Here is a 26,482-nt window from a genome sequence, read left to right as displayed (position 1 = left end):
CCTTCCACTGGCCCTGGACACTGAGTCTTCGTAAGTATGCAATCCCTGGGGAGGGCCCTGGAGGGCCGGCAGGGCTGGCCACTGTAGGAGATGCAGACACACCCACGCGTTGTACACCTTTGGTCTGCACTGCCAGAGACCCTGTGCATGTCTGCTGGCCATGACCTGTGCTTGGCGTCAGTGGGTGGCCTCCAGCATGCATCACAAACCCCAACTCAGGGCTTGGCGCCCCTCCTCTCTCCCACAGGACAATGCCGCCCTCTGTCTCTCGGGCGCTCCTCCTGCTGGCCGGCCTGGGCTGCCTGCTGCCCGGCTTCCTGGCCGACGAGGCCCAGGAGACAGCCGTTTCCAGCCATGAGCAGGACCACCCAGCCTGCCACAGGATCGCCCCGAGCCTGGCCGAGTTCGCCCTCAGCCTGTACCGCGAGGTGGCCCACGAGTCCAACACCACCAATATCTTCTTCTCCCCGGTGAGCATCGCCCTGGCCTTTGCCATGCTCTCCCTGGGGGCCAAGGGGGACACCCACACCCAGGTCCTGGAGGGCCTGAAGTTCAACCTCACGGAGACGGCCGAGGCCCAGATCCACGACGGCTTCCGGCACCTCCTGCACACCGTCAACAGGCCCGACAGCGAGCTGCAGCTGGCCGCCGGCAACGCCCTGGTCGTCCACGAGAACCTGAAGCTGCAGCACAAGTTTCTAGAAGACGCCAAGAACCTGTACCAGTCCGAAGCCTTCCTCGTCGACTTCAGGGACCCCGAGCAGGCCAAGACCAAGATCAACAGCCACGTGGAGAAGGGGACCCGAGGGAAGATCGTGGACTTGGTGCAAGAGCTGGACGCCCGCACACTGCTTGCTCTGGTGAACTACGTTTTCTTCAAAGGTGAGGGTGCACAGCCGCTCAGCAGGTGCCGTGGAAACCCCAGAGCAGACGCCGGGCCGGCCTTAGGCTTCCCTGGCCACACCCGATGCAGGCTGGACGGCGCGTCCCAGCCCGGGCCCCCAGTTTCCCGCACACCAGCACTGCACTCCACCAACCACAGGGAACAGGGCCTCAGTGCTCAGCACCATGGGCTTCCCTGCAGGACTCTCAGGGCCCTCACTGGGGTGAGAGCTCCCCTCGGCTCCCAGCCGCCTTCCTGCCTCCGAGTGCTCAGCACGTCAGAGGTTGGGGCCCACAGGGTGCTCTCAGGCCGCTCCCACTGTCCCAGGGAGAGCTCAGGGTCAAGGCCAGGGTCAAGCCCTCCCCAAGGACTCCCTCCCTATAGAGTCCTGCAGTGCAGGGCACCAGGCTGAGGCCTGCCCATCTGAGCTCCCAGCTCCACTGAGACCTAGCACAGAGCTCAGCCTCCCCAGCCATCACCTTCCCCTCCAGTGAGGAAGGAGTGTCCTAGGGTCCCCGGAGCACCTGCCTCTTGGCTGTCTTCACATGGGCTCCCTTGGTGTCACTCAGGGGGAGGCTGCCTGTGCACCTTCATTGTCACTTTAGTTCTCAGCACAAGGACTTAGGAGCAGCACCCAGAGTGCTTGCCCGGGGTGACAACTGCCCTCCCCAAGTTGTTCACTTACAGCGCTCTTTCTGGTGTGGGCAGGAGCTTGTTCATCCCCCTCCAGGCTCTGGCCTCACCAGGAGACGCCTCTTAGCCTCCTAGCACAGGCTTCACCAGGAACACAGGCAGCATCAGGGGTTCCCGTGAGAGAGAAACAGACACCCATGCAGGAGCCTGGTACCAGCCACACAAGGGTCAGGGGAGCACCCTAAGAAAGAAATGTTGGGACAGGGAGGGAGAGCACATGAGTATCACCACCAGCATTGGTCTAGGATGAAAGAGAGAGAGAGAGAGGAGATAGAGTGAGAGAGAGAGCTCACCCCGTTGTTGGTCTCTTTTACGAGGTGGTGGGGGGGAGGTTTCCACAAGGGTGCAGCCACCTGGGAATTGTCTCCACCTCCATGGATCCCTCATGGAGCTGAGTACCCATATTTTCATGGCGTCTCCTTCTAGGTCCTGGATGAAGGAGGTGCATTCTGGGAAAGAGGGTGTTTTGATTGACAAGTTCAGGGAGAGTGTTACAATGTAGCTTTCCAGGATTTGGGGCTCACACCACATCCCAGCCAGGCTTAAATACACACATAGCACAGAAAACAGAGGCACTGTGCCTGTTGTCCTCTGGCGGGCAGAGCTCCATATTTTAACTCTCTCTTAGTTGTCCTCGTCCAAGTCCTTCCATCCATGTGGATGCTGATTTGAGCCCCTTTCTCAGATGAGGCGGAGGCTCAGCGAGGTCACACGCATCCAAGGCCCGCCCATCCCCCAACCGGTACTCACCTGCCTCTGCCCTCCCCGCCTCCCCAGGGAAGTGGGAGAAGCCCTTCGAGCCTGAGAACACCAAGGAAGAGGACTTCCACGTGGACGCCACGACCACAGTGCGGGTGCCCATGATGTCACGCCTGGGCATGTATGTGATGTTCCACTGTAGCACGCTGGCCAGCACGGTGCTGCGCATGGACTACAAGGGCAACGCCACGGCCCTCTTCCTCCTGCCCGACGAGGGGAAGCTGCAGCACCTGGAGGACACGCTCACCACGGAGCTCATCGCCAAGTTCCTGGCAAAAAGCAGCCTTAGGTGACTCCCCGCCCACACCAGCCTGGGACCCCTCGGGACCTCTGGGCCTCCCTGGGAGTGGGGCCATAACCAGCAGTCGGGGTGGGGAGGGAGGACCCCATGGGCTTTGGGCCACAGCTGAGGCAGGTGCTCAGTACAGGTAACAGCAGCCAGGCTGTGTGAAAGGGACAGTGAACTGGGTGAGGAGGTCAAGGCCATGACCTTGAAATCCCCCCTCCCAGCTTGCACAAGACCACTTCCCAACATATGTGCCCAAAGTAATAACGGTAACACCAGCACAGGCTATGGCAGAACCAAGGAGGGCTTCCTGGCAAAGGTGGCAGCTGAGTGTGGGGTCCAAGCACAGATGTCCCTGGTGGGCACGGGAAGAGGTCTAGCAGAGCAAAGGGCCAGAGTGGGAGAGGCCGGACCCATCTGCAGAGAGCTGGTGTCACTGTGACGTCACTCGAGTGCTCTCCTGGTGCCAGCAGCTCTGCAGGATACCGGAACAGCCAACACCCTTGCAGACTTGTGCCTGGGAACCGTGCCCATGCCCTGCCGAGTTGCTGCCCGCTGTGCCCTCAAGACACAAGCGACCAAACAAGCAGGGCTGAGGATCAAAGCTGAATGGACACCTTCAGCCCTCTGCCCCGCCCCACCCTGCCCGAGGTCCCTGCACCCAGGTTGAGAAAAGGGGTCTAGGAGCAGCCGTGGCCACAACTGGTCTTAGAGACCCAGTACCCATCTGCCCATCATCCCAGGACCGAACCAGCTCCCCACAACCAGAACTGAGCCCTACACCTGTTGGGTCTACTCTCCTCCCCCACGAGACAGCTGTCATTCAGCACCTGCCACCACCAGCCACGTTTCCCTGGGAGCCAGGCACCAGGGAGTCCCCGGCTGTGAGGGCACCAACACTGCAGGGCAGGTTAGATGCTCTTCCAGGGACACCCTGGATCTGCCTGGAGGGCTTCTCAGCGGAGGTGGCTTTCCAGGGCCCTGTGGGTGCTGACACTCTGACACCTGCTGCTATGGGGGCTACGAGGACAATGACCAAGTCAGCGTCCACATGGGTGTGGGAGAGGGGCTGCGCTAAGTGGGAGAAACCAGGAGGAAAGAACACAGTGCCCACGCGGGGCCCCAGAGGACGGGAGCAGGAATGAGATGTTTTCATTGTGTTCCCCGCACGACAGGTCTGTCACGGTCCGTTTTCCCAAACTCTCCATTTCTGGAACCTACGACCTGAAACCCCTCCTGGGCAAACTGGGCATCACCCAGGTCTTCAGCAACAACGCGGACCTCTCGGGAATCACGGAGCAGGAACCTCTGAAGGTGTCCCAGGTGAGGCCCCCAGGGACCAGGCTGCCCACTGATGTCTGGGACCGGATGGGGAGAGGCAGGGCCCAGGCGGGAGATGGCTCAGGCCCGAGACACACACCAGGTCAGACCTGGCTGCTCCCGGGGCCCACTTGATGCACTGGGGCGGGAAGTGTCGGGGGACAGATTTCAGGAGGGGGCTCCATGCTAGGAGCCCCCCCGAGCTTGGGTCAGACCCCTGGCTCAGCGTGCCCATGGCCTTCTCGTCTGGACCTCGATTTCCCTGCCCTAACATAGAGGTCAGAGTCGGTGACTCCAAAGCATGTCCTGGCCCCTTCCCTCTGTGCCATGGGGTGGCGTTGTGTCACCACGTCTGAACATGAGGGAGTTCAGCTAAGGGTGATGGCTGCTCAGTGATGTCGTGGGACCAGTGACCAAGTGGAGCTCAGTGAGAGGCTGCACACGGTGGGGACGGAACGGGCACTGTGATGCCACCCCACAGCCCTTGTTCCCAAGGACCTGAAAATTGTAGAGAATGGAGTGCGATGGAGGCACAATGCGGGTACATGGCCATCGTCCCCTGCTGAGGCTGGGGTGCAGCCGGGGCTGGAGGTGTAGGTCAGGATCGGAGGGGATAGTGGGACGGCCTCAGACAAGAAGAGAGACAGAAGTGATTGAGCCCCCAGGGTGGAGGGATGGGACAGGGCAGTCCCGGCCAGCAGCAGAAAAGCTCATGTGAGCCGCTCCTGGGTGCGCCGTCCACCTGGGTCCCTGTCCAGGCCTGGGTGGGGACGGCACAGGCTCAGCTCACAGCTCTGCTTCTCTGCCTCCAGGCCCTGCACAAGGCGGTGCTGACCATCGACGAGAGAGGGACCGAAGCTGCCGGGGCCTCATTTGTGGAGCTCATACCCGAATCTGTGCCCGATAGCATCACTTTGGACAGGCCCTTCCTCTTTGTCATCTACAGTCATGAGATTAAGAGTCCCCTCTTTGTGGGGAAAGTGGTGGATCCCACCCAACACTAAGACCCCACCCCAGCACATTAAAGCTCTGAGCTGCCCTCCCAGGGGGCAGCCCCTCACCTATGGTCTCTGAGTGTCCCTCTGTGCCCTGGGATTTTGTGTGGACTCCAGGTCACAGCCCTGTCTCGGGGTCCCTTTGTCACCTCCCAAGAGGGTGTGTTTCCAGGAAGGCACTCCCCAACTCACCCCTGTGTCATCACTGCCCGCCCACTCCTGGCCACGCACGTGGTTGTGAAGCTTGGGCTGTGCCCTGGCGAGGGCTCTCCCCAGCGAGGCGGCCGCCCCTGCCGACATCCAGCGCTCCTGTCTGTGACATCAGCACCAGCACAGGCTGTGCTGGGACCAGGAGCAAAGAGCTGGGCTTCCTGGGCAGAGGCCGGAGCTGTGGGTGACGTCCCAGCACAGAGGGTCCCTGGGGTGAACATGGGAGGAGCCTCACAGAGAGGCCTAGGGAAGGAGGGGCCAGCGCAAGTGTAGGCAGCTGCCCCTTCTCTGCCAATTCCCTCTGGGGGTTCACTGCCTCCCCGGGGTCAGCAGTGCCTGAGGATGCCCCCACAGCAGTGCTCATGTGTGCAAAGAAGCGTGCCCGTGCTCCACTGTGCCACGCACGCTGGGTGCTGTAGACACATGTAGGGGTGAGGCTGAAGGTATGGATGTGAGGGTGCAGGTCTCTTCCATGCCCCACCCCTGCCTGAGGTCCCCTCACCCAAGATGAGTACAGAGAACAAGAAGGGGCTGTGCTGAGTGCAGTCTGCGTACTCTCCACAGCAGAAGCAGCGTGGGGAGATGGCAGCATTGCCCAGAGCTGTACCAAAGCCGAGCCAGCTCACCAGACTGACAGCTTCAGGGAAAATCCTTCTGCTGGGAATGCAGTAGCAGCTGAAGACAAGGAGAGACCAGATGAGCCAATACCAACAGGGAGGCAGGAGAGGTACAAAGGGGCAGGGAAACATGACACCTGCATGGAGGCAGGAGAGGTACAAAGGGGCAGGGTAACATGACACCTGCATGGAGGCAGGAGAGGTACAAAGGGGCAGGGTAACATGACACCTGCTAAGAGTGCACTACCCCTGGAGCAACAGACCTCACAGAGAGAGTGGATGAAATGCCAGGTAAAGAATTCAAACAATGGGACCCACCCTGTGGCACAGTGGGCAGAGCCGCCGCCTGCATAGCTGGATCCCATGTGGGTGCCAGTTCCAGACGCTGCTGCACTTCTTCCCATCCAGCCCACTGCTATGGCCTGGGAAGGCAGCAGAAGATGGCCCAAGTTGCTTAGGCCCCTGCACCTGCGTGAAAGACACAGAAGAGGCTCCTGGCTCCTGGCTGCGGATCAGGTCAGCTCTGGCCATTGCAGCCATCTGGGGTGTGAACCAGCAGGTGGAAGACCTCTCTTTCTCTCCCTCTGCTTCTCTCTAACTCTGCCTTTCAAATAAATAAATAAATCTTAAAAAGAATTCAAAGACTGACTAGTGGGAAGCTCAACAAGATACAAGAGTGCAGAGAGGGGTGGTTCACAAAAATTAAGACAACAAAATCCTGACACACATAAGAAATTCAGCACACACACAGACAGAAATCTGGATCAAGAACCAAACAGATCTTGCAAAGGAAGAACTCATTACATCGAAGAAAAAATGCAGTCGAAAGCCTCATGATAGACCAGATAAAGCAGAAGAAAGACTTTAAACTTTAAAGTCAGGCCTTTTGAAATATCCCAGGCAAACAAAAAACACATATTTTAGAGATTTATTGTATTTATTTGAAAGGCAGAATTACAAAGAGAGAGAAAGAGAGAGAGAGAGAGATATCTTTCATCAACTGGTTCACTCCTCAAATGAGCACAGCAGCTGGGGCTGGGGCAGGCTGAAGCCAGAAGCTTCACCAGGGTCTCCCAGGTGGGTGCAGAGGCCCGAGCACTGGGGCCACTTTCTACTGCTTTCCTAGGCCATTAGCTGGGAGCTGGATCGGAAGCGTAGCAGCTGGGACTCAATTCAGTGCCCATGTGTGATGCTGGTGACACAGGCAGTGGCTTAACCTGTTACACCATAATGCTGGGTCCCCTCCCCGAAAACATTTTAACATAAAAAATGCAAGCAGCCTCTGAGACAGCCACGAGTGCGTACGTGTTGACATTTGGGTGCTGTCTGAAGACAAAGAAAAAAGTAAAGGCAGAGATACCCCGTGACTGAGAGAAGAGCTGGAAACTCCCTACCTGGGCAATCGTGGACATCGGGGCAAGAGGCCCACAGCGACTCGGACAGCCAGGACGGGCGGAGGTTCTCACCATGAGCATCTCATCTAACCGTGTGTCTCTGCTGGCCTCAGCTGCCCACGCACAGCACAAGACAGAACTCCAGACTCTGCAGGAGAAACGTGCCAGGTCCCAGCAAAGGGGTGCCCCGCTAGAATCAGAGCAGCAGCCCTGGGAGTCCCTGCCCTGCTCTGCACAGGGGCGGGGCGGGGGGGGGGACACTCGGGCCAGGCTCTGTGCTCAGCCAGGTCTGCAGAGTCCTGACCTCACTCACCCATGCAGGCAGCGCAAAGACCCTGCCACACCGTGTGGGACTCTGGAAGTATGGGCTCTGCCCTGCAGGGGGCGCCACCTTCACCAAGTGGGACCGAGTCTGAACCGGGAGGCACAGGTGGCACACCGATTCCCCCTCCCAGCAGCTCTTGGGTCCTGGCGTTTGTGCCGTCAGCAACCACACAGACACCTGCTCCGTCCAGGGGAGGGAGAGAAGAATGAGAGGCAGGTTCCCTTGGGAGAAGTTGCTCTGATGTTAGCTGGGAGGGAGGGAGGCCTGCCTAGGGGTGGGTGTTCTCAAACTGTGTGGCCAGCAGAGCTCACGGCCGGGCCCAGAGCCAGGATCAGCTTCTGCAGGGATCTGAGCCCACTCTCAGGGGCGCATGGTGACTTCTGGGGAGATGGCCACAGGCAGGCTGCCCCTGGCCAGGACACAGGCACCCCAGGAAGACTGGACCCTCACCGTGGTGTCTGTGAACAGACATGAGACAGTGGCTGTGTGTCCTGGGCAGGGTCCTGCACTTCTCTGGGCACAGGGTCGTCTTCCGTAAGATGGGACAGGAGGACGGAGTAAAACTTCCAGGATGACTTAAAGCTGTGGTTTTTAGTTTCTCCAAAGTCCCTGTCCCAGCCACGCCCAGCCCAGAGCTCATGTCGGGGTCCAGGTGTCGGTGCAGCCCGGGAGCCTTGGCCTCACCTGCTGCCTGTGTCTGAAGCCGGCTGACCACGACGGTTCCCCAGAGCCCAGTTTCCTGCAGGAGTAAACCAACCCCGAGCTCCACGGCACCTGCAGCAGGGACAGAGCTGAGGTTTCCGCCGTCCTCTCCGTTTTTCCTTCCTTCTCGTGGCCGGCACCTGGGCAACAAGGAGGGGTGGTCTCCCAAGATCAGAGATGCCCAGAGCAGGCCCTGGGTGGTCATGGTCCCCGCGTCACTGCTGCTGGCTTCGCACTAACCACTGCCATCGGCATGGAGGGAACGGTTAAAGGAACTGGAGACAGAAGGTGCGTAGCAGACACGTGAGGACAGGAAGCCCCATCCAGCCCGGTGTCCGTGTCACCAGGATGGGCAGAGCCCCCGTGTGCCTCGCACAATGGCTGTGGGGTGAGGAGACTTGTGCCTTTGCTGGCCACAACCAGCATGTCCATTCCCTCGCAGGAGTCAAGGTCACCTGTCCAAACCAATGTGCTTGCCGTTTGGGGTTATCTGGGAACACAAGGTACGCACCGTGATGAGCAATCAGAGATGACGGAATTCTAGAAATTTCGCTCTGCTACCTGAACAGAGCACAAAGGGAACAAACAAAACTAGCAATGTGCATTACATAAAACACTTTTTTTGTTGAATTGGCTGCGATGTCCTCACAGCGCGTTCTGGGATGTATTCGTGGGAGTGCCCTGTCCTTCTCCAGTCACTTTCCACATGAACGTACCAGGATGCTAAGGGCAGCACGTCAGCCTGGATGCTCCTCTGCCTTCCCCTTACCGAGTCACCCTCAGTGTGCCTCGGTGTCCTGGGCTGCTAGATGGGCAGAGGGTGTAACTCCGGGATCTTCACGGTTTAATAGACAAAGGGGCATTTCTAGTGCTAATGCTTGGCAGACCCTCAAACAGGCATCAAGACTGTGGGTTCCAAAAGGAATCACTAGGCAAGCTTCCCCCATCTCTTTCCTCCCACGGCCAGAAGATTGGCAGAGGCATAGACGCCCGTCTTGGGCACAAAGAAAATGAGCCTGAGCTGGGAGGCTGACCGCTGGGCATCTCGACCAGTGCTGCCTGACCCTGGCCTGGGGGCCGCGCCTCCACCAGCTGCAGCCTCAGCTCTCAGCCTACAGTATCCCAGCCTGCATCACAGGGGCTTGTCTGACGCCGGCTTCCCCGGTGCCTCCACTCTGGCTGGGAGCCAGGAGCTCATGGGGGATGGGACTCGGTCTGTCTTAACACTAACTCTCTACACGGGCCGGACGGGCACAGACACGGCGGAGCGGGAGCAGCGCTGAGGGCCCTGTGGCTGCCGTTGCACATGCCAAGGGTTTAAAGAGAAAATTGTCCAATCCCAGTTCTGGGAGACCCAGAGTCCGGAATTAGGAGGAGTCTGCAAGGGGTCAGTGGCTCACTGCTGGGGTAGACTCTGGTACATTGGCAGAGGGGGTGACAAAGGGCTCCCAGGTGTCCCGTCCTTGCTGGTGGCCTGGCACCGGGGGTTCCGCAGGACTAAGCCACTTCAGAGCAGGACAGCCAGGCCCTGGGAGGCGATCAGCCCCGGGCAGCACACACCTGGCCAGGGGCTGGAGCTGTGCCAGGCTCATTTCAGGACAGGAATCTCTGGTCACATGGGAACTGAGTGTCCCCACGCCCCCTGGACAGCGCTATAAGTCCCCGAAGGCTGTGCGTGAGGTGGGACGCCAGCACCGCTGGTCCAGCCCCACAAGCTGCCTGTGCACCCGCAGGTTCTGCTGAGCCTCCTGAGCTGCCGTGGGGGTGAGTGCTGGGCCCACTCCACACGGGGAAACTGAGGCACGCAGCGCTGTACTCCTGTGGGCAGAGCCAGGACTGAGCGCTGGCAGCCAGGCCTTGGTCATGGTACGGGGCAGTCAGGTGGGAGTCACTGGGCAGCTCCCGGCACACAGGGTCCGACACAGGCAGGTGCCGGGGAGGGGGAGCTGATTGAGTGCTCCTTGCCCTCCTGCTCCCGCCCCGCCTGGGCTCAGACTCAGCCTGTGTCCCCTGGGCCTCACCTGGCTCCCTCCCACCTGCAGGGTCCGGAGGAGGACCCCCACCACAGCCCCTCACTATGCATCCCTTCAGGGGCTCCTCCTTGGAGTCCTCCTTTCTCCCCCAGCTGAGCCACAGTCCTAGACCTCGGCTTGTGGATTCCTGCCCCCTGCCCCGCCCTGACTCCCTGGAGGAGAAAGGGGGCCCTCTTACCTCTGGCCCACGGCGGCCAGTTACCCAGAAGCCCACAGGACTGCCCGGGTCCTCTTGCTTCTGCTTTGTCCACCCTCCTGCCACAGGGCCCTGCCCTCGACCTCCTGGCTAGAGCAGCTGCCTGCAAGGGAACGGTGTGTCCGTTACTCCTCAGTTGGCCCGGCTAACTCTCCCGCCGCCTCTCCCCCTGTCCTGTCTGGGTTTGTGGCTGTTCACGTTGAAGGCTTGGACTTGACAACACTCTCATCTCAGAGCAGTGTAAGGTTTGACTCCACATTTATTCCTCCTGATGCAACCAGCACAGAGAGGAGGGCAGAGGAGGGCGCAGTGTTAGTCTTGGTCACAGCTGCTCTGGGTTGGGCTGGGATTCCTGCAGGTCTCCATGAACCCCTCCCCGCACACCTGCATTTCCTGGAGACACCAGCAGGTCCCTGCCCCATCAGTGCTGGCTGTGGCTGGGACACAGGTGGTGGCCAGGACGGGCCACGAGCTGCTGGCAGGAATCTCAGCTCATGTGCAGGGCCAGGAGCCCAGGCCCCACGGGGCGCACCCAGGAAGCTGCAGGGACAGCGGCTCCCAGAAAGGGTTCAGTGGGCACAGCACTGAGCTCCCAGGGGCTCTGAGCCCCACGGTGAGGGTGAGAGGATCGGCTGGGGCCTCCTTCAGGCCTGACCCCGCAGGCCAGGGGGGATCTTGGGGCCCCAAACAGGGCCCTGCCACAGGAAGAAGGGACGCCCCCAACTGCCTGGCTCCTGGGGACCTTTGGCCAAGGGAGGTGAATGCAGTTGGGTCTCCCGTGACCCAAGGCTGCTGTGAGCAGAGAGAAGTCTGAGCCAGTCAGGGAGCAGGGGACTCCCCCGTCAGCCGGTGGGTCCTGAGCCCCTGCATGGCTGGGCCAGGAGGCCCTCGGTGATGCTGGGAGACAGTGCACTGCCACCCAGGGAGCAGGGCTGCTGCCCGGCCCACCCTGCACAGGACAGCCCCGCCCCGCCCAGCACAGCCGCACCCGGCCCCACAGTGCGAGCGGCAGGACCAGCTGAGCAGCAGGTGCAGCCTCAGCACCAGCAGGTGCACAGGCGACAAGCGGAACACGGGGCACCCATGCAAAAGCTGGTGATGCAGCCGGTCCCAGCCTGCCCTGCTGGGTGCCCTGAGCAAACTGCTGAGTCATGCTGAGCTTCTGCAGTGGAGACGCTGAGTCACACTTGGAGATGAGAGGCAGAGTCCGTGAGAGCCTCAGGGCCAGGGCTGCCCCGGGTTCTGGCCGCCCATGGCTGGAAGATGCCGGCCCTCTCGGCGGTCCACAGTGGCCATCGGTGCGGCCCCCAGTGACTTTTCTGAGGCCTGGACGTCCTTCCTGGGCCTGACCTGACCCAGACGAGCCCTGGGCAAGTCCCCTCTGCCTGCTGTGTAGCAGCATCCTCTGTTGTACCCTGGGCGCTGGGACACTGGCACGTCGAGGCCAATGCAGGAGTGAGCGGAGCTGTGCAGGGCGTGGACTCTGGCCCAGCTCGGGTGGGAGGTTCGGGCTCTGCCTGGACCTGCCCGCTGCCCTCGGGCATCGCCCACCCTCTGGGCTTTGCTTCCTTGTCAGTCAGGGCAGCACAGTGGTGTGCACACTGGTGGAGTGTGCGGGCGGCAGGGAGTCCAGGTCCCTGAGAGCCAGGGCGGTGCTGGGCAGGAGGTGAGCAGAGACCCAGGTGGTCAAGTCTGATTCTTTAATGATGATATCTCAGTCCCTTTTCTTCTATTCCCCCCATGATACTTGACACATTAGAAAAAAATGGTTGATTTTTGCTGGTGGTTCTGGTCTGAGGTGATGGTACTTTGGTGGCAGAGTCCCACGTGAGACACGGGGCGTCCTGTGTTTGTGCATTGCCCTGTGTTCCTGCATCTCCCTGTGTTCCTGCGTCTCCCTGTGTCCATGCGTCTCCCTGTGTTCCTGTGTCTCCCTGTGTCCGTGTGTCTCCCTGTGTTCTGTGTCTCCCTGTGTTCGTATGTCTCCCTGTGTTCTGTGTCTCCCTGTGTTCCTGCATCCCCCTGTGTTCTGTGTCTCCCTGTGTTCCTGTGTCTCCCTGTGTCCGTGTTCTCCCTGTGTCCGTGTGTCTCCCTGTGTCCGTGTGTCTCCCTGTGTTCTGCGTCTCCCTGTGTTCTGTGTCTCCCTGTGTTCGTGGGTGTCCCCGGGGTACGACAGAGGAGCTGCAGCACAGCAGGCAGAGGGGACCTGCCCAGGGCCAGGATTGAGTCTTGGCGCTCCATGCTGATGGCCGTCCCTGTCCCATCTACCTCCCAACGACCCACCCCCAAACACCATCATCAGATTATATTTCTACCCTTGGAGCTGCCCACAGTGGGGAGTCAACTCGCACGTGAGTTTCAGAGGGGACAGACCTTATTCAATGACAGGGGTGATAAAAAGCAATTAGCACCTGAGGACTGTTTGCTGGGACAAGGTCCCTCGTCCATGGTGTCCGTGGAAACCCTGGGCCTTGACTGAGGCCTTGGCACCCCCTTCTCTCTCCTGCAGGACGATGCCACCGCCTGTCTCATGGAGCCTCCTGGCGCTGGCCACACTGTGCTGCCTGGTGCCCCGGGCCCTGGCTAAAGGCAGCCTGCAGCAGGATAGCGCTGAGTCCGACGCAGACCACCAGGCCCATCTCACCTGCCACAACCTGGCCAACATCATTACTGACCTTGCCTTTGCCATGTACACGGAGCCCTCCTATTGGTCGAACACAAGCAACATCTTATTCTCCCCGCTGAGCATCACAGCTGCCCTGGCCATGCTCTCCCTGGGCGCCTGGGGTGACACTCGCAGCCTGATCCAGGAGACCCTGAAGTTCAACCCCAAGGAGGCCCCTGAGGCTCTGATCCATGGATGCTTCCAGCAGATGATCCACAGGATCCTGCAGACGGGCCACAAGACCCAGCTGCTCACCGGGAGCAGCCTGTTCATGGACAAGGGCCTGAGGCCAGTGGCTACGTTCCTGGAAGGGATCAAGCACTGGTACCACTCCAAAGTCACGACTGTTCACTTCCAGGACACCAAAGCGGCCAGGAAACACATCAACGGCTATGTAGAGAAAGAAACAAAGCGAAAAATACGGGACGTGGTCCAGGGTTTGGATAGCGCCACGAGGCTCGTCCTGGTGAATTACATCTTCTTTCACGGTAAGGCCATAACGTGAACCCAAGCCAGCTCCAGGGAAATCGTCCAAAGGTAGTCTCCCACTGCCACTTCTGCAATGTCCCGACAAGGCAGGGTGCAGTATGGCAGGGTATGGTCTTGACGTGGCTGCTTCTGTTGTCCACACCTGAACAATAGAGCGCGTGCGGGTTGGGGAATGAGTGAAGGGCGGTCAGAGCACTGTCTCCTGGGCAGGACTCTCAGGGCCCTCACTGGGGTGAGAGCTCCCCTCGCCTCCCAGCCGCCCTCCTGCCTCCGAGTGCTCAGCGCGGCAGAGGTTGGGGCCCACAGGGTGCTCTGAGGCCGCTCCCACTGTCCCCAGGAGAGCTCAGGGTCAAGGCCAGGGCCAAGCCCTCCCCACTCCCTGCCTGCACAGTCCTGCAGTGCAGGGCACCAGGCCGGGGCTGGCACAGCTGAGCTCCCAGCTCCACTGAGACCTAGCACAGAGCTCGCCCCCCCCCCCCAGCCATCACCTCCTCCTCCCCTGAGGAAGGAGGGTCCTTGGGTCCCCGGGACACCTGCCTCTCTGGCTGTCTTCACTTGGGGTCCTCTTGGTGTCACTCAGGGGAGGCTGCCTGTGCATCTGCATTCCCCCTGCAGCTCCCAGGACAAGGACTTAGGAGCAGCACGCAGAGTGCTCGCCCTGGGTGATGACTGCCCGCCCAGCAGCCAGGGCCAGGGAGCCCCCGGGAAAGGGTCCCCAAGTACACATGAGGACTTCTGGTTCTTCATTAGGGTTCTTTGGAAGACTTATTTTATTTATTCGAAAGACAACATAACAGAGACACAGGAGAGAGAGAGATCTCCCATCTGCTGGTTCACTCCCCAAAAGGCCTCAGTGGCCAGGGCTGGGCCAGGCAGAAGCCAGGAGCTAGGAGCACTGTCCAGATCCACGTGGGAGGCAGGGCCTAAGTACTGAAGCCTCTTCTGCGGCCTTCCCAGGCACATTGACAGACGGAGTTGGCTTGGGAGCAGAGCAGCCAGGACTTGAACTTGGGCTGTGGTATGGAATGCTGGCTTCACAAGTGGTGGCTTAGCCCCCTGTGCCAAACCCTGGCCCCTCTTCAGTTTTTATAACCCCCTGCCACCACGCCAGAAACAGACAGAAACCCAACCCCACTGTGCGGCCTTCAGAGCCATGCTTCTGCCAGCTGTCACTGTCCCCCACACCGGCAGCATCTCTCTCTGCCCACTGAGCACCACAGAATTCCAGGACCCTCCTGGCTTCAGAGAGTCCCCCCTGGAGCCACCCTGAGGCCCCATCGCTCTGTTTTTAGACCATTTTGCAGATGGCGAAGCTGAGGCTCAAAGAGGTACGTCTCAGAAACAGGGCTCAGGGCTCCTCCCTCGGACTCAGGTCCCTCAGGGTCCCCCCCACCTCCCTCCTCCCCAGGGAAATGGATCGATGAAGTGCAGGCGATGCACCCCGTGCAGGAGAGCTTCCATGTGCAAGAGAAAAGAGCCATGCGGGTGCCCATGGTGAACCACCTGGGCACATTCTACCTGCACCGAGATGAATCCCTGTCCAGCTGGGTGCTGGTGCTGCATGGGGTAGGAGGGGACACCGCTTTCTTCCTCCTGCCTGACCCCAAGAAGATGGGAGAGCTGGAGAGGCGACTGACTCGCCAGCACTTTGAGGAGATCCTGAGACACACGGGAACAAGGTGATCTCCCCACCCAGGGCACCCCGGCCTGCCTGGCCTCTGAGCTGTGTCAGGACTGAGCCTACTGGGGCGTCCAGAGACTGGGGAGGGTGACCTCGCGCTCCCAGCCAGCCAGAGCCCACATCAGAAAGGCAGCCTGTGTCAGAGAAGGACAGAGACCACGGGAGGGGGCCAAGGGCCTGCTCCTGGCGACCTCCCCTCCCGCCCTGGGTGTGGGCCCAGGCCAGCCAAGAGATGCTGGGACACGCTAGGAGGTTTGCTGACAAAGGTGGCAGCTGAGTGTGTGGTCCGAGCACAGATGTCCCTGTGCACAGGGGAAGAGGCCTCACGGAGAGGCCCAGCAGAGCAGGGGCCCAGAGAGCTGGCACGGCTGTCGCGTCACTCCAGTGACAGGAGCGATGTGCACTTGATACGACACACACCATCAGAAGTGCACAGTTGGGCATCGGAAATGTGCCGGGTATGAGAACAGGGCCCGGGAAGGGCCGCAACTAGAACTGGTCACAGAGCCCCAGTGCCAGTCTGCCCGCCCTCCACGGACCCTCCCAGGGCCCACACCTGTTCCCCACAACCAGAACTGAGCCCTAAGCCTGCTGGTCCACTCTCCTCCCCCACGACACAGCTGTCACTCAGCACCTGCCACCGCCAGCCACGTTCCCCTGGGAGCCAGGCACCAGGGAGTCCCCGGCTGTGGGGGCACCAACACTGCAGGGCAGGTTAGATGCTCTTCCAAGGACACCCTGGATCTGCCTGGAGGGCTTCTCAGGGGAGGTGGCTTTCCAGGGCCCTGTGGGTGCTGACACTCTGACACCTACTGCAATGGGGGCTACGAGGACAATGACCAAGTCAGCGTCCACATGGGTGTGGGAGAGGGGCCACGCTAAGTGGGAGAAAGCAGGAGGAAAGAACACAGTGCCCACGCGGGGCCCCAGAGGACGGGGGCAGGAATGAGACGTCTGCACTGTCTTCCCGCCCGGCAGGTCCGCCAGCGTGTTCCTCCCCAGGTTCTCCATCTCTGGGACCCACGACCTGAGACCCATCCTGGGCAAACTGGGCATCACCAACGTCTTCAGCGACAAGGCTGACTTCTCTCGGATCACAAGGGCACCTGTGAAGCTCTCCAAGGTGAGGTCGCCCCACTGACTGGTATCCTGGGGGGCAGGGCCCTAGCAGGAGACTGGGGACAGGCCTGAGACGCACACCAGGTCAGACCTGGCTGCTCCCGGGGCCCACTTGATGCCCTGGGAAGGGAAGTGTCGGGGGACAGATTTCAGGAGGGGGTTTCATGCTAGGAGCCCCCCGCCCTGAGCTTGGGTCAGACCCCTGGCTCAGCTTGCCCATGGCCTCGATTTCCCTGCCCTGACACAGAGGTCAGAGTCGGTGACTCCAAAGCCCCTGGCCCCTTCCCTCTGTGCTGTGGGGCGGCATTGCTGTCACCTCGTCTGAACATGAGGGAGTTCAGCTACGGGTGACGGCTGCTCAGTGACATCGGCAGGACCAGTGACCAAGTGGAGCTCAGTGAGAGGCTGCACACGGTGGGGACATAACGGGCACTGTGATGCCACCCCACAGCCCCTGTGCTGTAATGAAAACGGAGTAAAGTGGAGACACACAGAGGGGCAAGGCCATCGTCCCCTGCTGAGGCTCGGGTACAGCCAGGGGGATGGGGGTGCGGGTCAGGAATGCAGGGGAGGGTGGAATGGCTTCAGACGAGACAGAGAGAAGTGTGGGAGCCCCTAGGGCAGAGGGAAGGGACAGGGCAGCCCCGGCCAGCAGCAAAAAAGCCCATGTGAGCTGCTCCTGGGTGCGCCGTCCACCTGGTTGCTGTCCAGGCCTGGGTGGGGCCGGCACAGGCTCAGCTCATGGCTCTGCTTCTCTGCCTCCAGGCCCTGCACAAGGCGGTGCTGATCATGAATGAGGGATTCACAAAAGTCCGCAAAGCCAATGCCGGGAACAACAAGGCCAACAACCTCACTGTCAAGTTCAACAGGCCCTTCCTATTCATCCTCAAGGACAATAACATGCACTTTCCCCTCTTTGTGGGAAAAGTGGTGGACCCCACTGCACACTAACAGCCCCTCAACTTCAGCCCTGAACCGGTGACTGACCCCGGCCCCCCCAACACATTAAAAGTCTGAGCATCCCTTCCTGAGTCCATCTGCAAACCCCTCCCTGCCCCGGAGCCTGTATAGACTCCACTGGCTTGCTGCTGCCAGTGGCCACGTCCTTGAGGTCCCTGCACAGCACAGAGCCCTGCAGGCAGGGCTGAGTGTGGTGGAGCCGCACCCCAAGGCTCTGAGCCCCTCCTCCTGCAGGAATGCCCCGGGCTTTCCAGTCACATGGGAAATCCTTGGGGGACGGTGTGTCTCAGACCAAAGGCCTAGGCCCACTGAATGTCCACATCCTCCTGCTCACCCAGCCAAGCCCACCCTGTAGCTCCGCCCCTGCCAGGGTGGCCCCGCCCACCCCCAGACTCCGCTCCGACTGCTGCCCGCTCAACCCTGGCACTGCGCGTGCGTCCTCTGCTGGTCCCCTGGGTCACCTCTCCCCTGTGTGGGCCCCTCCCACCTCAGTGTGTCTCCTGGGATTGAGGAGGACGAGTGTCCCAGGAGCCCTTGCTCCCTGTGCTGCACCTGTGCTCGGGCTCTGTCAGGGCCTCGGGGCCTGGACTCCCGCCCTCCTCAAAGTCACCAGGACCACCAGGTCCCCAAGGCCAGTTCCGCCCTGTCCCTGTCTGCTACCCAGTCACGTGGCCGTGGTCCCCAGGATGGGGCTGAAGCCGTGACAGGGACTCCTGGCTGTGAGGGCGACAGTGGCACCTCTGGACCCCGTGGCCTCTCCCTCTGTGGCCCTGCCCGTGGTCTTCCCAGGACGGCCCAGCTCCCGTGCCTCTGCTTGAGCTGTCCCTGCGGCAGCGCTCGGCCCAGGGGCACGGGTCTCTTCCATCGCCCAGAGCAGAGGCCCCCAGCTCAGGGCACCTGCGCCCTGGCTCCCCAGGAGTGGGCTTGTCCAGGGGCGGCCCTGCCCCTCCCCAGCCTACCCCGTGTGCCCTGGCTCCCCAGGAGTGGCAGAGTCAGCCTTGGGGGCTCCCTGCCCAGAACCAGGGGGAAATAGCACAGGTGTGCGAGGCACGAGGCTGGCTTCTTCCTCTAATTTGTGTGTGAAAGACAGAGAAAGCTCTGCCACCCCCTGGTTCACTGCCCAAGTGCCGGGAGCGGGACCCTCGAGCTTAAGCATCGCCTGCTGCCTCCCAGGTATGCAGCAGAAGGAAGTTGGACTTGGAGCAGAACTGGGACCCGAACCCAGGCAGGCAGACATGGGTGTGGGTGTCCCAGGTGGCTACAGCTGTGCCTAACGCCCGCCTCTCATCTCTCGGTCTCCTCTCCAGTTGCAGCCTTCGGATCCCACTGCCTGCACACCGAGGGCGGAGTGAGGTGCAGCCTGCCTGGTGCTGGGGAGACGGGGGGTGGAGGGACCTCACACCTGGGACCTGACGCTGCCATCAATGGCAGTCTTGTCGCACTCCCTGTCCCTGGCCTTAGGGACAGACAGGAGTAGGGAGGGGAAGGGCATGGAGGGCATCGAGGAGGGGTCTGATCCTGAGGGGGGGGGTGCGCTCAACATGACCTGCGCCCATGGGCGGTGGGGGGAGGCTCATCGAATCACGTCAAGGCCTCCAGGAGGGTGGCACCGGCTCACAGGTCTGGTCCTCAGGGATCCACGGTGACACTGGGCTGGGCAGAGGTCTTCAAGCCAGAGCCATCACGCGTAGGCTGGGCTACCTCACCAGGTCACGTCCCTGTCCCCGTCTGTTAAGTGGGACTAGCCCTGCCTCGTCCACCTCTCCAAGTCATAGCAGCCCAGACAAACACAATGGCCAGCGTAAAGGAGGTGCATTAGGAGTAATTAGAAATAATCACAGTAATAGCGATGATGGGGATTAATAATGATGGTAATAGCAAGGAGGACAGGAGAGGCTGCTGGTTCTGCCCGGTGGAGTCATTGCCCGGTGTCCAGCCCGGGCCTCACCAGGCTGTGAGATGCAGACCTGGCGTGGGGCGGCCCCAGTGGAATGCTGGGACAGGCCCAGGCCCGGAGCAGTGGAGCCAGTGCAGGAAGACGCACGTCCTCCTGTAACTATTCTGAGTGCTGTGGGTAGCAGCACGGGAGACAGACGGTTATGCCTGAGTTTCCAGAGTCTGGGCGACAGAGTGGCTGATTGCCCGAGACCAGGGGAAAGGCCCCTTCACAGGGCTGGGCAGCTGGGCCGTGCGGGTGGAGTAGTGGAGGGAGACACACAAGCCAGTACCTCCATTCTCTGGAAAGTTCCACGCGCTGCCCAGTGGAGTCTGAGACCAGCCACGGGCCACGCACACAGCATGAGGGTGGTGCAGAAGGCAGGTGTGGGGCAGCCATTCTGGGCTCGCTGTGCACACGGGAGGAGGCATGCTGCCCTTGGCTCACTCCTGGCCCCTCCCCCTCCAGGCTACAAAGACAGGGGCTGGTGGAGTCATGTGTGTGGGGCACTCAGGTCACTGCTGTTTGCCGAGGTGACCTCTGAGCTGCTACCGCGTGTCTGCTGAAACCAGTGCTGTGCAGAGAGAGAGTGTGGGGTTGAGACTAGCTCACACTAAAGCATGAATGGCTGATAGCAGAGACCTGTGACATGGGCACAGAAAGACATTGTGGAGCCCCTGGAATCTGAGGCAGGGAGGAAAGCCCCGGGAGGGGGATTAGAGAGAGAGGACGGGAGGGTGGGGGCCAGAGGATGCCACTGGAGTAAGAGAGCGAGTGCAGACCCCGCCCTGCTCCTCTCTGCTCTGCGACCCCCCCCCCAGGCTACTCCACCTGCCAGGACCCGGTTTTCTGGGCTGTGGAAGGGGAGGAGCTCTGGGAAACCCCCTGGGAGCACCATCCGCCTGGTGCTTGTCAACGCCAGGGAAACCCTCAGCGCCCAGGCCAGGTGGCTCCAGGACATCAGGAGTTTGCGGGGTCCCTGAGGGCTGGGCCAGGAGCTGTCATTTTCCTTCCTTCTGGGATGAAGTTTTTAAAAGGTGACTGGGTGCTCAGCTTGAGATCCGTCAACCTGGACCCCCGACAGCCGCCAGCCGCTTCCCGCAGGCTCCGTTCGCCCGATGGCTGCCCCGGGGGAGCTCCGCTGCTCGGCCCCTCTGTTACTTCTCAACACCAAAAATGGTTTCCCTGCTGTCAAAGCACAGGTGACTTCCTGGGGCACTCGGACCCTGGGAGGGGCGCGGGTCTGAGGACAGCAGCTGCGTAGGGGCCAGACTCCTGGAGCGCCCAGGGATTCCGCAGCACTGCACCTCAACTTGTTCAGCTGTTAAATGGGGGCCAATCCTAGTCCCCCCAGTACAGAGAGGCCAAGTCGGATAATCCTTGCAAAGCCCTGGCCTGGGCCTGGCGCGCAGAGCCATCGGTGGCGGCTGGTTGTGCTGCTGTGTTATTCCCACGGTTGTTGTTCCTCTTAGCACACGCACTGTAATTATCCTTTCAGACGACACTGCCGGGCGATGGGTGTTTCGGGCAGCAACCCCCAAGGGCTGGGGCATGGAGCAAACATTTCCACAGAGGCGTCCCCGCCACCTCCCACACCCACCCACCTCCGACCACAGGAGGGCCCGTGTGCCAGCCACGTGGGCAGAGCCGGTGCTGGGCTACCAGGCAGGCGCTCAGCCAGCCCTGGCCCTGTGACTCACCCCCGCAGTCCAGCTGCCACAGGAGGGAGAAGAATGCTGAGAACTCCACCCGGGGTGGGGAGGGGACTGGGCGGGGCTGGAGCCCCGGGTGGGAGCCTGGAGGCAGCCTTGAAGGGCTGGGCTGGGGCTCTGGGGGTGGGGGTGCCGTGGGATGTGGATGGAGTCCACGTGGATGTCCATGGCAGGGCTTGTGGGTGAGGCCGTTCCTGGACTCAGTGGGTCTATTCCCAGGGCCAAGGTCCGTACCTAGGAGCTGGCGGGCAGTTCGAGGCCGAGGGATTTCCAGGGTGGTGGCGGGGGGATGCTGGAGACAGGCGGGTGGTGGAGCTTTGAGGCCATGGTCGGCAGAGTCAGGACCTCCTTGGCTGCTGGGAGTCCAGGGCCGGTCCTGCCCAGGGGTGGGGGTGCGGCCGGAGGTGGGGGCCCCAGCAGCAGGGACGCAGCCCTCTGGGCAGAGGCCAGGTCGCTGGGTCTTCAGGCCGGCAGAGTGGTGTCCAGGCTGACAGTGACGAGCCTGGGAGGTGCATGGGGGCCGGCGATGTGCTCCTGCCAGGACAGGGAGAGGGTCAGGTGGAGGTGAGAAGCCACGAGCAGGAGAGGACCAGAAACCCCAGGGGCACCGTGCCGAAGGGGTCAGGGGACCCAGAGCACCAGGCAGTCTGGGCAGGCTGCCTGGAGAAGGGGCCACGGGGCCAGTGGAGCCTGGAGCTCCCAGGGCTCTTTCTCTGGGGGAGGCCCCCTGGTGCACCTGTGTCCTGCCGCCCCGCCCTTTCTCAGGCTCACTTCCCTCCCTCCTCCTTCCTCCTGGGCCCCACCTTTCACACCTCTTGTCTGAGTCAAAGTAACATTGTCCTGACCCAGGTCCTGGGCTGGGTCCTTCCCCAGTGGACCAATTTCTGTGTTGCTACCAAGAGGAATTGTTGCAAATTCTAGCTATCAGATCTGCTCTTGCTCAAAAACCGGCAATGGCTCCCTATCGCCCGCACAACGAACCATCTAAACTTTCCAACTAAGACGCCTTGCAATCTGGTCTCAGCCTCCGTCCTGGCGTGAAGACCCCTGGCCAGCTTCCAACTCCCTGACATAGATCCCTTGCCCTCCCTGCAAAGCCCTCCCCGCCCCTCCCCCAGGCCTTCACGCAGGCCTGGACAGGGAAATCCAGTGGTCTCCTGCACCCTCGGAGCCAGCTGCATGACAGCTCTCTGCCCACCCATGCCTCCCCTCATCCTGTTGTTCCTCCCCGACCCTGTCACTCTGGCCTGGGGGTGGGGGGGCCCGCTGCCCATGCTGTTGGCGCCATCCTGGGTGGTGGGGGCCCTGCTCCACTGTCACCTAGAAACTCTCCATCGGCTAAAGGGATCCTCAGGCCCCTCTCGGTCTTCACACAGCCCTGGCACCCCCAGGATGACTTTATTTCCCCTGCTGGTGCAGGTGTCTGCTCTGCGGGTCTGTGGACTTCAGGCCATCACCTCCCGAGGTTCCCACTGCTGCACCTGCCCCTGGGGCACGTGACGTCTTTGCTGGAGGCAGATCCCAGACCCCGGGAGACAGAGAACACGAGTGGGGCCGAGAACTCAGGTGCCTGCCCACACTGGCACCACGGGGGGCGCAGCGTGTCAGGGGAGGGCAGTGCATTGTGGGTCAGACGGACCTGGTCTGACAGCAGCTCAGCCCCCAGGGGGTTCCTGAAGCTCTGGAAACTTCCTGCCCCCCCCCCCCCGCTCTGCTTATTCACCCTGCAGAATTCGGATGAAACTGTCCCGTCCCGGGCTGGCAGGGCAGGTGGGAGAGGAGCCCAACCCCACGGGGCCTTGCAAGGGGGGAAGGGGTGACAGGTGTCACCGAGGCTGCTGTGGGCTAGCAGGTGACAGCTGCAGGTCCTGGAGCTTCGGGAAAGCCTGGGTGAGTGAGCCGTGGTGGCCACCCCACCGACCCCGCCTTCCGTGTCGTGGCTGTGTGCCGCCTCCATCCTCTCTGCCATCGGCGTCCTCTACCGTGAGTGCTGGGAGGTCAGGGTTGCTGCAGGGGCCCAGGAGAGCATGGGAGGCTGTGACGGGCCCCTGTCCCCAGTCTGGCGGTCAGCCCAGGGCCACTGCGGTTCAGCAGGGCAGGTGGAGGGAAGAAAACTTGGGGTCGAGACGGGACACAGGGACGAGGCAGAGCTGGCGTCCGAGTGACAGAGCGACCGTGAAGGTGCTGGCACTGTCCCCTGGCCCGGGACCTGCGGAGGCCCAGGGAGGAGGCTGGGGGATCAGGAGGAGCCGCAGCACAGACGCCGCTCCACAACCACAGGGGCGCGGCAGGTGCAGGTGCCGAGAGAGAGAGCCGGGGCCATGATGGCCTCAGAGCAGCCTGGCCCTGCGGAGCCCCCACCTCCCACCCACGCACCCTCTCCTGGGTCAGCCCTCGCCCGCAGCCACACAGCGCAATTCTGAGGAAGGCAGTCCTGCGTAGCCAGCTGAGTCACTTGGCAGCAGCTCCTGCGGTTTGTGTCTGACAGTGGCTGCCTCCACCCCCTGCCGGTGCTCTCTCTGACCCGAAACCCTGATCCTGAGACCCACCTCACCCCTGCCTGGTCCAGGTGCCTCTTCCTGGGCCAAACGCCTGTGGGCACAGGGGCAGAGCGGGACAGGCGATAAAACAGCTGCTCCGGCAGGCACCTGGGGAGGAGCGGTTTCCACAAGGACACAGTGGGTTGTCACCACACCATTACACAACCAGGTGCACACACACTCTCGGCACCAGGGCTGCCGTGGGGAAGGAGGGGGCCAGGAGAAGAGCTGCCCGTCTGCCGGCCCCACTTGACCTGAGCTTGGCCTTCAGGGAGCCCAGGAGCCCAGGACCACGCCGGTCCCACGGTTCTTGCCACAGACCTGAGTGTGTGCGGCTCCCTGGCTCTGCCGCAGGCATCGGATCCCGGCCCCCCCTCCCCCCCCATCTCAGCAGGACGCCCTGCGGAGGCTCAGATGTTGCCCCTGGAGGCTCGGGGTCGGCCGCATGGCCCTGTTCTCACTGCGTGGAACTGTCTGCGGATGGAGCACCACGAGGGAGATCATAGACTCGGTGGCCCTGGTGGCCAGCTCCCCTGGGGGCCCAAGGTGTCCCCAGAGCCAGCCAGGAAGACACTGGCCACAGAGAACACTGGCACTGCCTTAAGCAGGGCAGGAAAGAGAGGGGCCTGGAAACCTTGTCCCAGCAAGGGCATCGGACACCCAGGACAACATCCCCGTGCCCTCAGCCGCCTGGCGGCCCGCACCGGATGCTGCCCCCCAGCACCCTGTGTCTGTGGCTGACAGCTCTGGGCAAGGGGAGAGGGCTCGGAACCCTGGGCACAGCCCAGAGGATCTGGGCAGGATCCTTCCCCGTCTGCACTCACGGACGTCAGGGCCCCACGGGGGCTGTGTGAGGAGAGATCCTGCGAGTGGGGAGGTGAGGCCTTGGAAGCCACCTTCACCACTGACAAGGCCAGCGTTAAGAAATGTTTTGATCAAATGGCAACACTGACAACTGCCATTCCTGTCCCTGCCACCTGCTCAGCCTTGTCCCTCATCTGTGCGCTCCCCAAGGGCCCAGCCTTTAGCTTCCTCCACCCCCAACCAGCCCCTCACACTGAGCTGGCGTGGGGTGGGGGCTGGTCACGCTTGCTTCTGGTCCTCCTGGGAATTCTCACCCAGCCTCAACACCCAGCTCAGATGTTCCTTCCACTAGGAGGAGGCGCAGGTGGCGCAGATGGTGGTGGTTGAGGGTGGGGCTGGCACTACTCGTATTGGTGATCAGGCTCGGAAAGTGGTGGTGGTGGTGATGGTGATGGAGGTGGCAGTGATGGTGGTGATGGTGACGGTGGTGTTGAAGGTGATGGAGGTGGCAGTGATGGATGGGATGGTGGTGGTGGTGATCGTGGTGGTGGTGATGGTGAAGATGGTGCTGGGTTGATGATGGTGATGACGGGGTTGATGGTGTTGATGGTGAAGGAGGTGGTGATGATGGATGCAATGATGGTAGTAGTGATGGTGGTGGTGGTGGTGATAATGGTGGTGATGGTGGTGACAGAGTTGATGATGGTGTTAACGGTGTTGATAGTGATGGAGGCAGTTATGGTGGTGATGGTGATGGAGGTGGTGATGATGGATGAAATGATGGTAGTAGTGATGGTGGTGGTGGTGGTGATAATGGTGATAATGGTGGTGATGGTGGAGACAGTGTTGATGATGGTGTTGACGGTGTTGATGGTGATAGAGGCAGTTATGGTGATGAAGGTGTTGATGATGGCGATGGAGGTGGTGATGGTAATGATGGTGGTGATGATGGTGATGGTGATGGGTTGATGATGGTGATGATGGTGATGTTGTTGATGGTGGTGTTGATGGTGTTGATGATGGTGTTGGTGGTGATGATGGTGATGATGGTGATGATGGTGTTGATGATGGTGTTGGTGTTGATGGTGTTGATGGTGATGGGTTAATGATGGTGATGGTGATGATGTTGTTGATGGTGTTGGTGGTGATGATGGTGTTGATGGTGTTGATGATGGTGTTGGTGGTGATGATGGTGTTGATGATGGTGATGGTGGTGTTGGTGTTGATGGTGTTGATGGTGATGGGTTGATGATGGTGATGGTGATGATGTTGTTGATGGTGTTGGTGGTGATGATGGTGTTGATGGTGTTGATGGTGTTGGTGTTGATGATGGTGTTGATGGTGTTGATGATGGTGTTGGTGGTGATGATGGTGATGTTGATGGTGGTGATGATGGTGTTGATGGTGATGGTGATGATGGTGTTGATGATGGTGTTAATGGTGGTGATGATGGTGTTGATGATGGTGATGGTGATGATGGTGTTAATGGTGTTGATGATGGTGTTGATGGTGTTGGTGTTGATGATGGTGTTGGTGTTGATGATGGTGTTGGTGTTGATGATGGTGTTGATGGTGTTGGTGTTGATGATGGTGTTGGTGGTGATGATGGTGTTGATGGTGATGGGTTGATGATGGTGGTGGTGATGATGGTGTTGATGATGGTGTTGGTGGTGATGGTGGTGATGATGGTAATGGAGGTGGCAATGTGGTCTTGATGGTGATGGTGGCTCTAATCTGAACAGGTCTTGGTTACCCCACTCATGTAGACGTTAAACATCAAAGCGTCATTGGGGTGGTGCTTAAGGGCCGAGGCCTGATCCAGTCCTGGTGTCTGAGGGCAGGGCCCACGGGAGGGGGCTGGGGTTGTGGGCGTGGAGCCTCATCACCTCATGCTGGTGGCTCCAAGGGAAAGAGCAGGCTCCCTGCCTTTCTCTGCCCGCTGTGCACCTGGTGTTTCCTCCACCCAGGCTCGGCCTTTGCCAGCCTCCACCCTCAGCAGACACAGACAACGGGGCCACCCGATATTAGCCGTGAGCCTCCAGATCCAGGAGCCGAGGTCACCGTCCTCCTGCTCGGTGTTTGTTACGTGGTGAGCAGCGGAGCTGCCCCGGCGTCGGTGCCGGTGCAGATCAGAGACTTCATCACCGTCACTGGCCAGCACGC

The 26,482-nt window shown here is 61.0% G+C and overlaps 3 protein-coding genes across 3 annotated transcripts in view; all 3 read left to right on the top strand.

Annotated features, from left to right (window-relative positions):
• On the top strand, positions 1–5,001 carry LOC100008986 (alpha-1-antiproteinase E; the record flags this gene model as incomplete). Its single annotated transcript, NM_001082197.1, is given in 5 exon segments — positions 1–30; positions 248–882; positions 2,354–2,624; positions 3,797–3,944; positions 4,754–5,001. Coding segments are annotated over 4 exon segments (1,242 nt in total). The 5' UTR covers positions 1–30; positions 248–251.
• A 4,822-nt stretch (positions 5,002–9,823) lies between these two features.
• LOC100358221 (alpha-1-antitrypsin-related protein) overlaps positions 9,824–26,482 on the top strand; it is a 48,757-nt gene continuing 32,098 nt past the window's right edge. Inside the window, exon 1 of the mRNA XM_089322547.1 lies at positions 9,824–9,948. The gene's annotated coding sequence lies outside the window, so the exon portion shown is untranslated. The remainder of the gene's footprint in view (positions 9,949–26,482) is intronic.
• On the top strand, positions 12,927–17,318 carry LOC100358486 (alpha-1-antitrypsin-related protein). The gene is made up of 5 exons (XM_089322525.1): positions 12,927–13,566; positions 14,860–14,895; positions 14,976–15,246; positions 16,227–16,371; positions 17,133–17,318. The coding sequence occupies exons 1-5, from the start codon at positions 12,927–12,929 to the stop codon at positions 17,316–17,318; spliced, it is 1,278 nt and encodes a 425-aa protein (XP_089178651.1).

Source organism: Oryctolagus cuniculus, chromosome 20 (genome assembly GCF_051225735.1).
Source record: "Oryctolagus cuniculus isolate XC-2025 breed Fujian yellow rabbit chromosome 20, ASM5122573v1, whole genome shotgun sequence".
NCBI lineage: Eukaryota > Metazoa > Chordata > Mammalia > Lagomorpha > Leporidae > Oryctolagus > Oryctolagus cuniculus.
This window is presented reverse-complemented; position numbering and strand designations above follow the sequence as displayed.

What these genes read in the sequence shown, in the direction of transcription:
- LOC100358486 (XM_089322525.1), top strand. Translation starts at nt 12,927, where the DNA reads ATGCCACCGCCTGTCTCATGGAGCCTCCTGGCGCTGGCCACACTGTGC. An exon ending in GAATTACATCTTCTTTCACG is followed by an intron (nt 13,567 to 14,859) that starts GTAAGGCCATAA and finishes CTCTGTTTTTAG; the next exon opens with ACCATTTTGCAGATGGCGAA. An exon ending in CTGAGACACACGGGAACAAG is followed by an intron (nt 15,247 to 16,226) that starts GTGATCTCCCCA and finishes CCCGCCCGGCAG; the next exon opens with GTCCGCCAGCGTGTTCCTCC.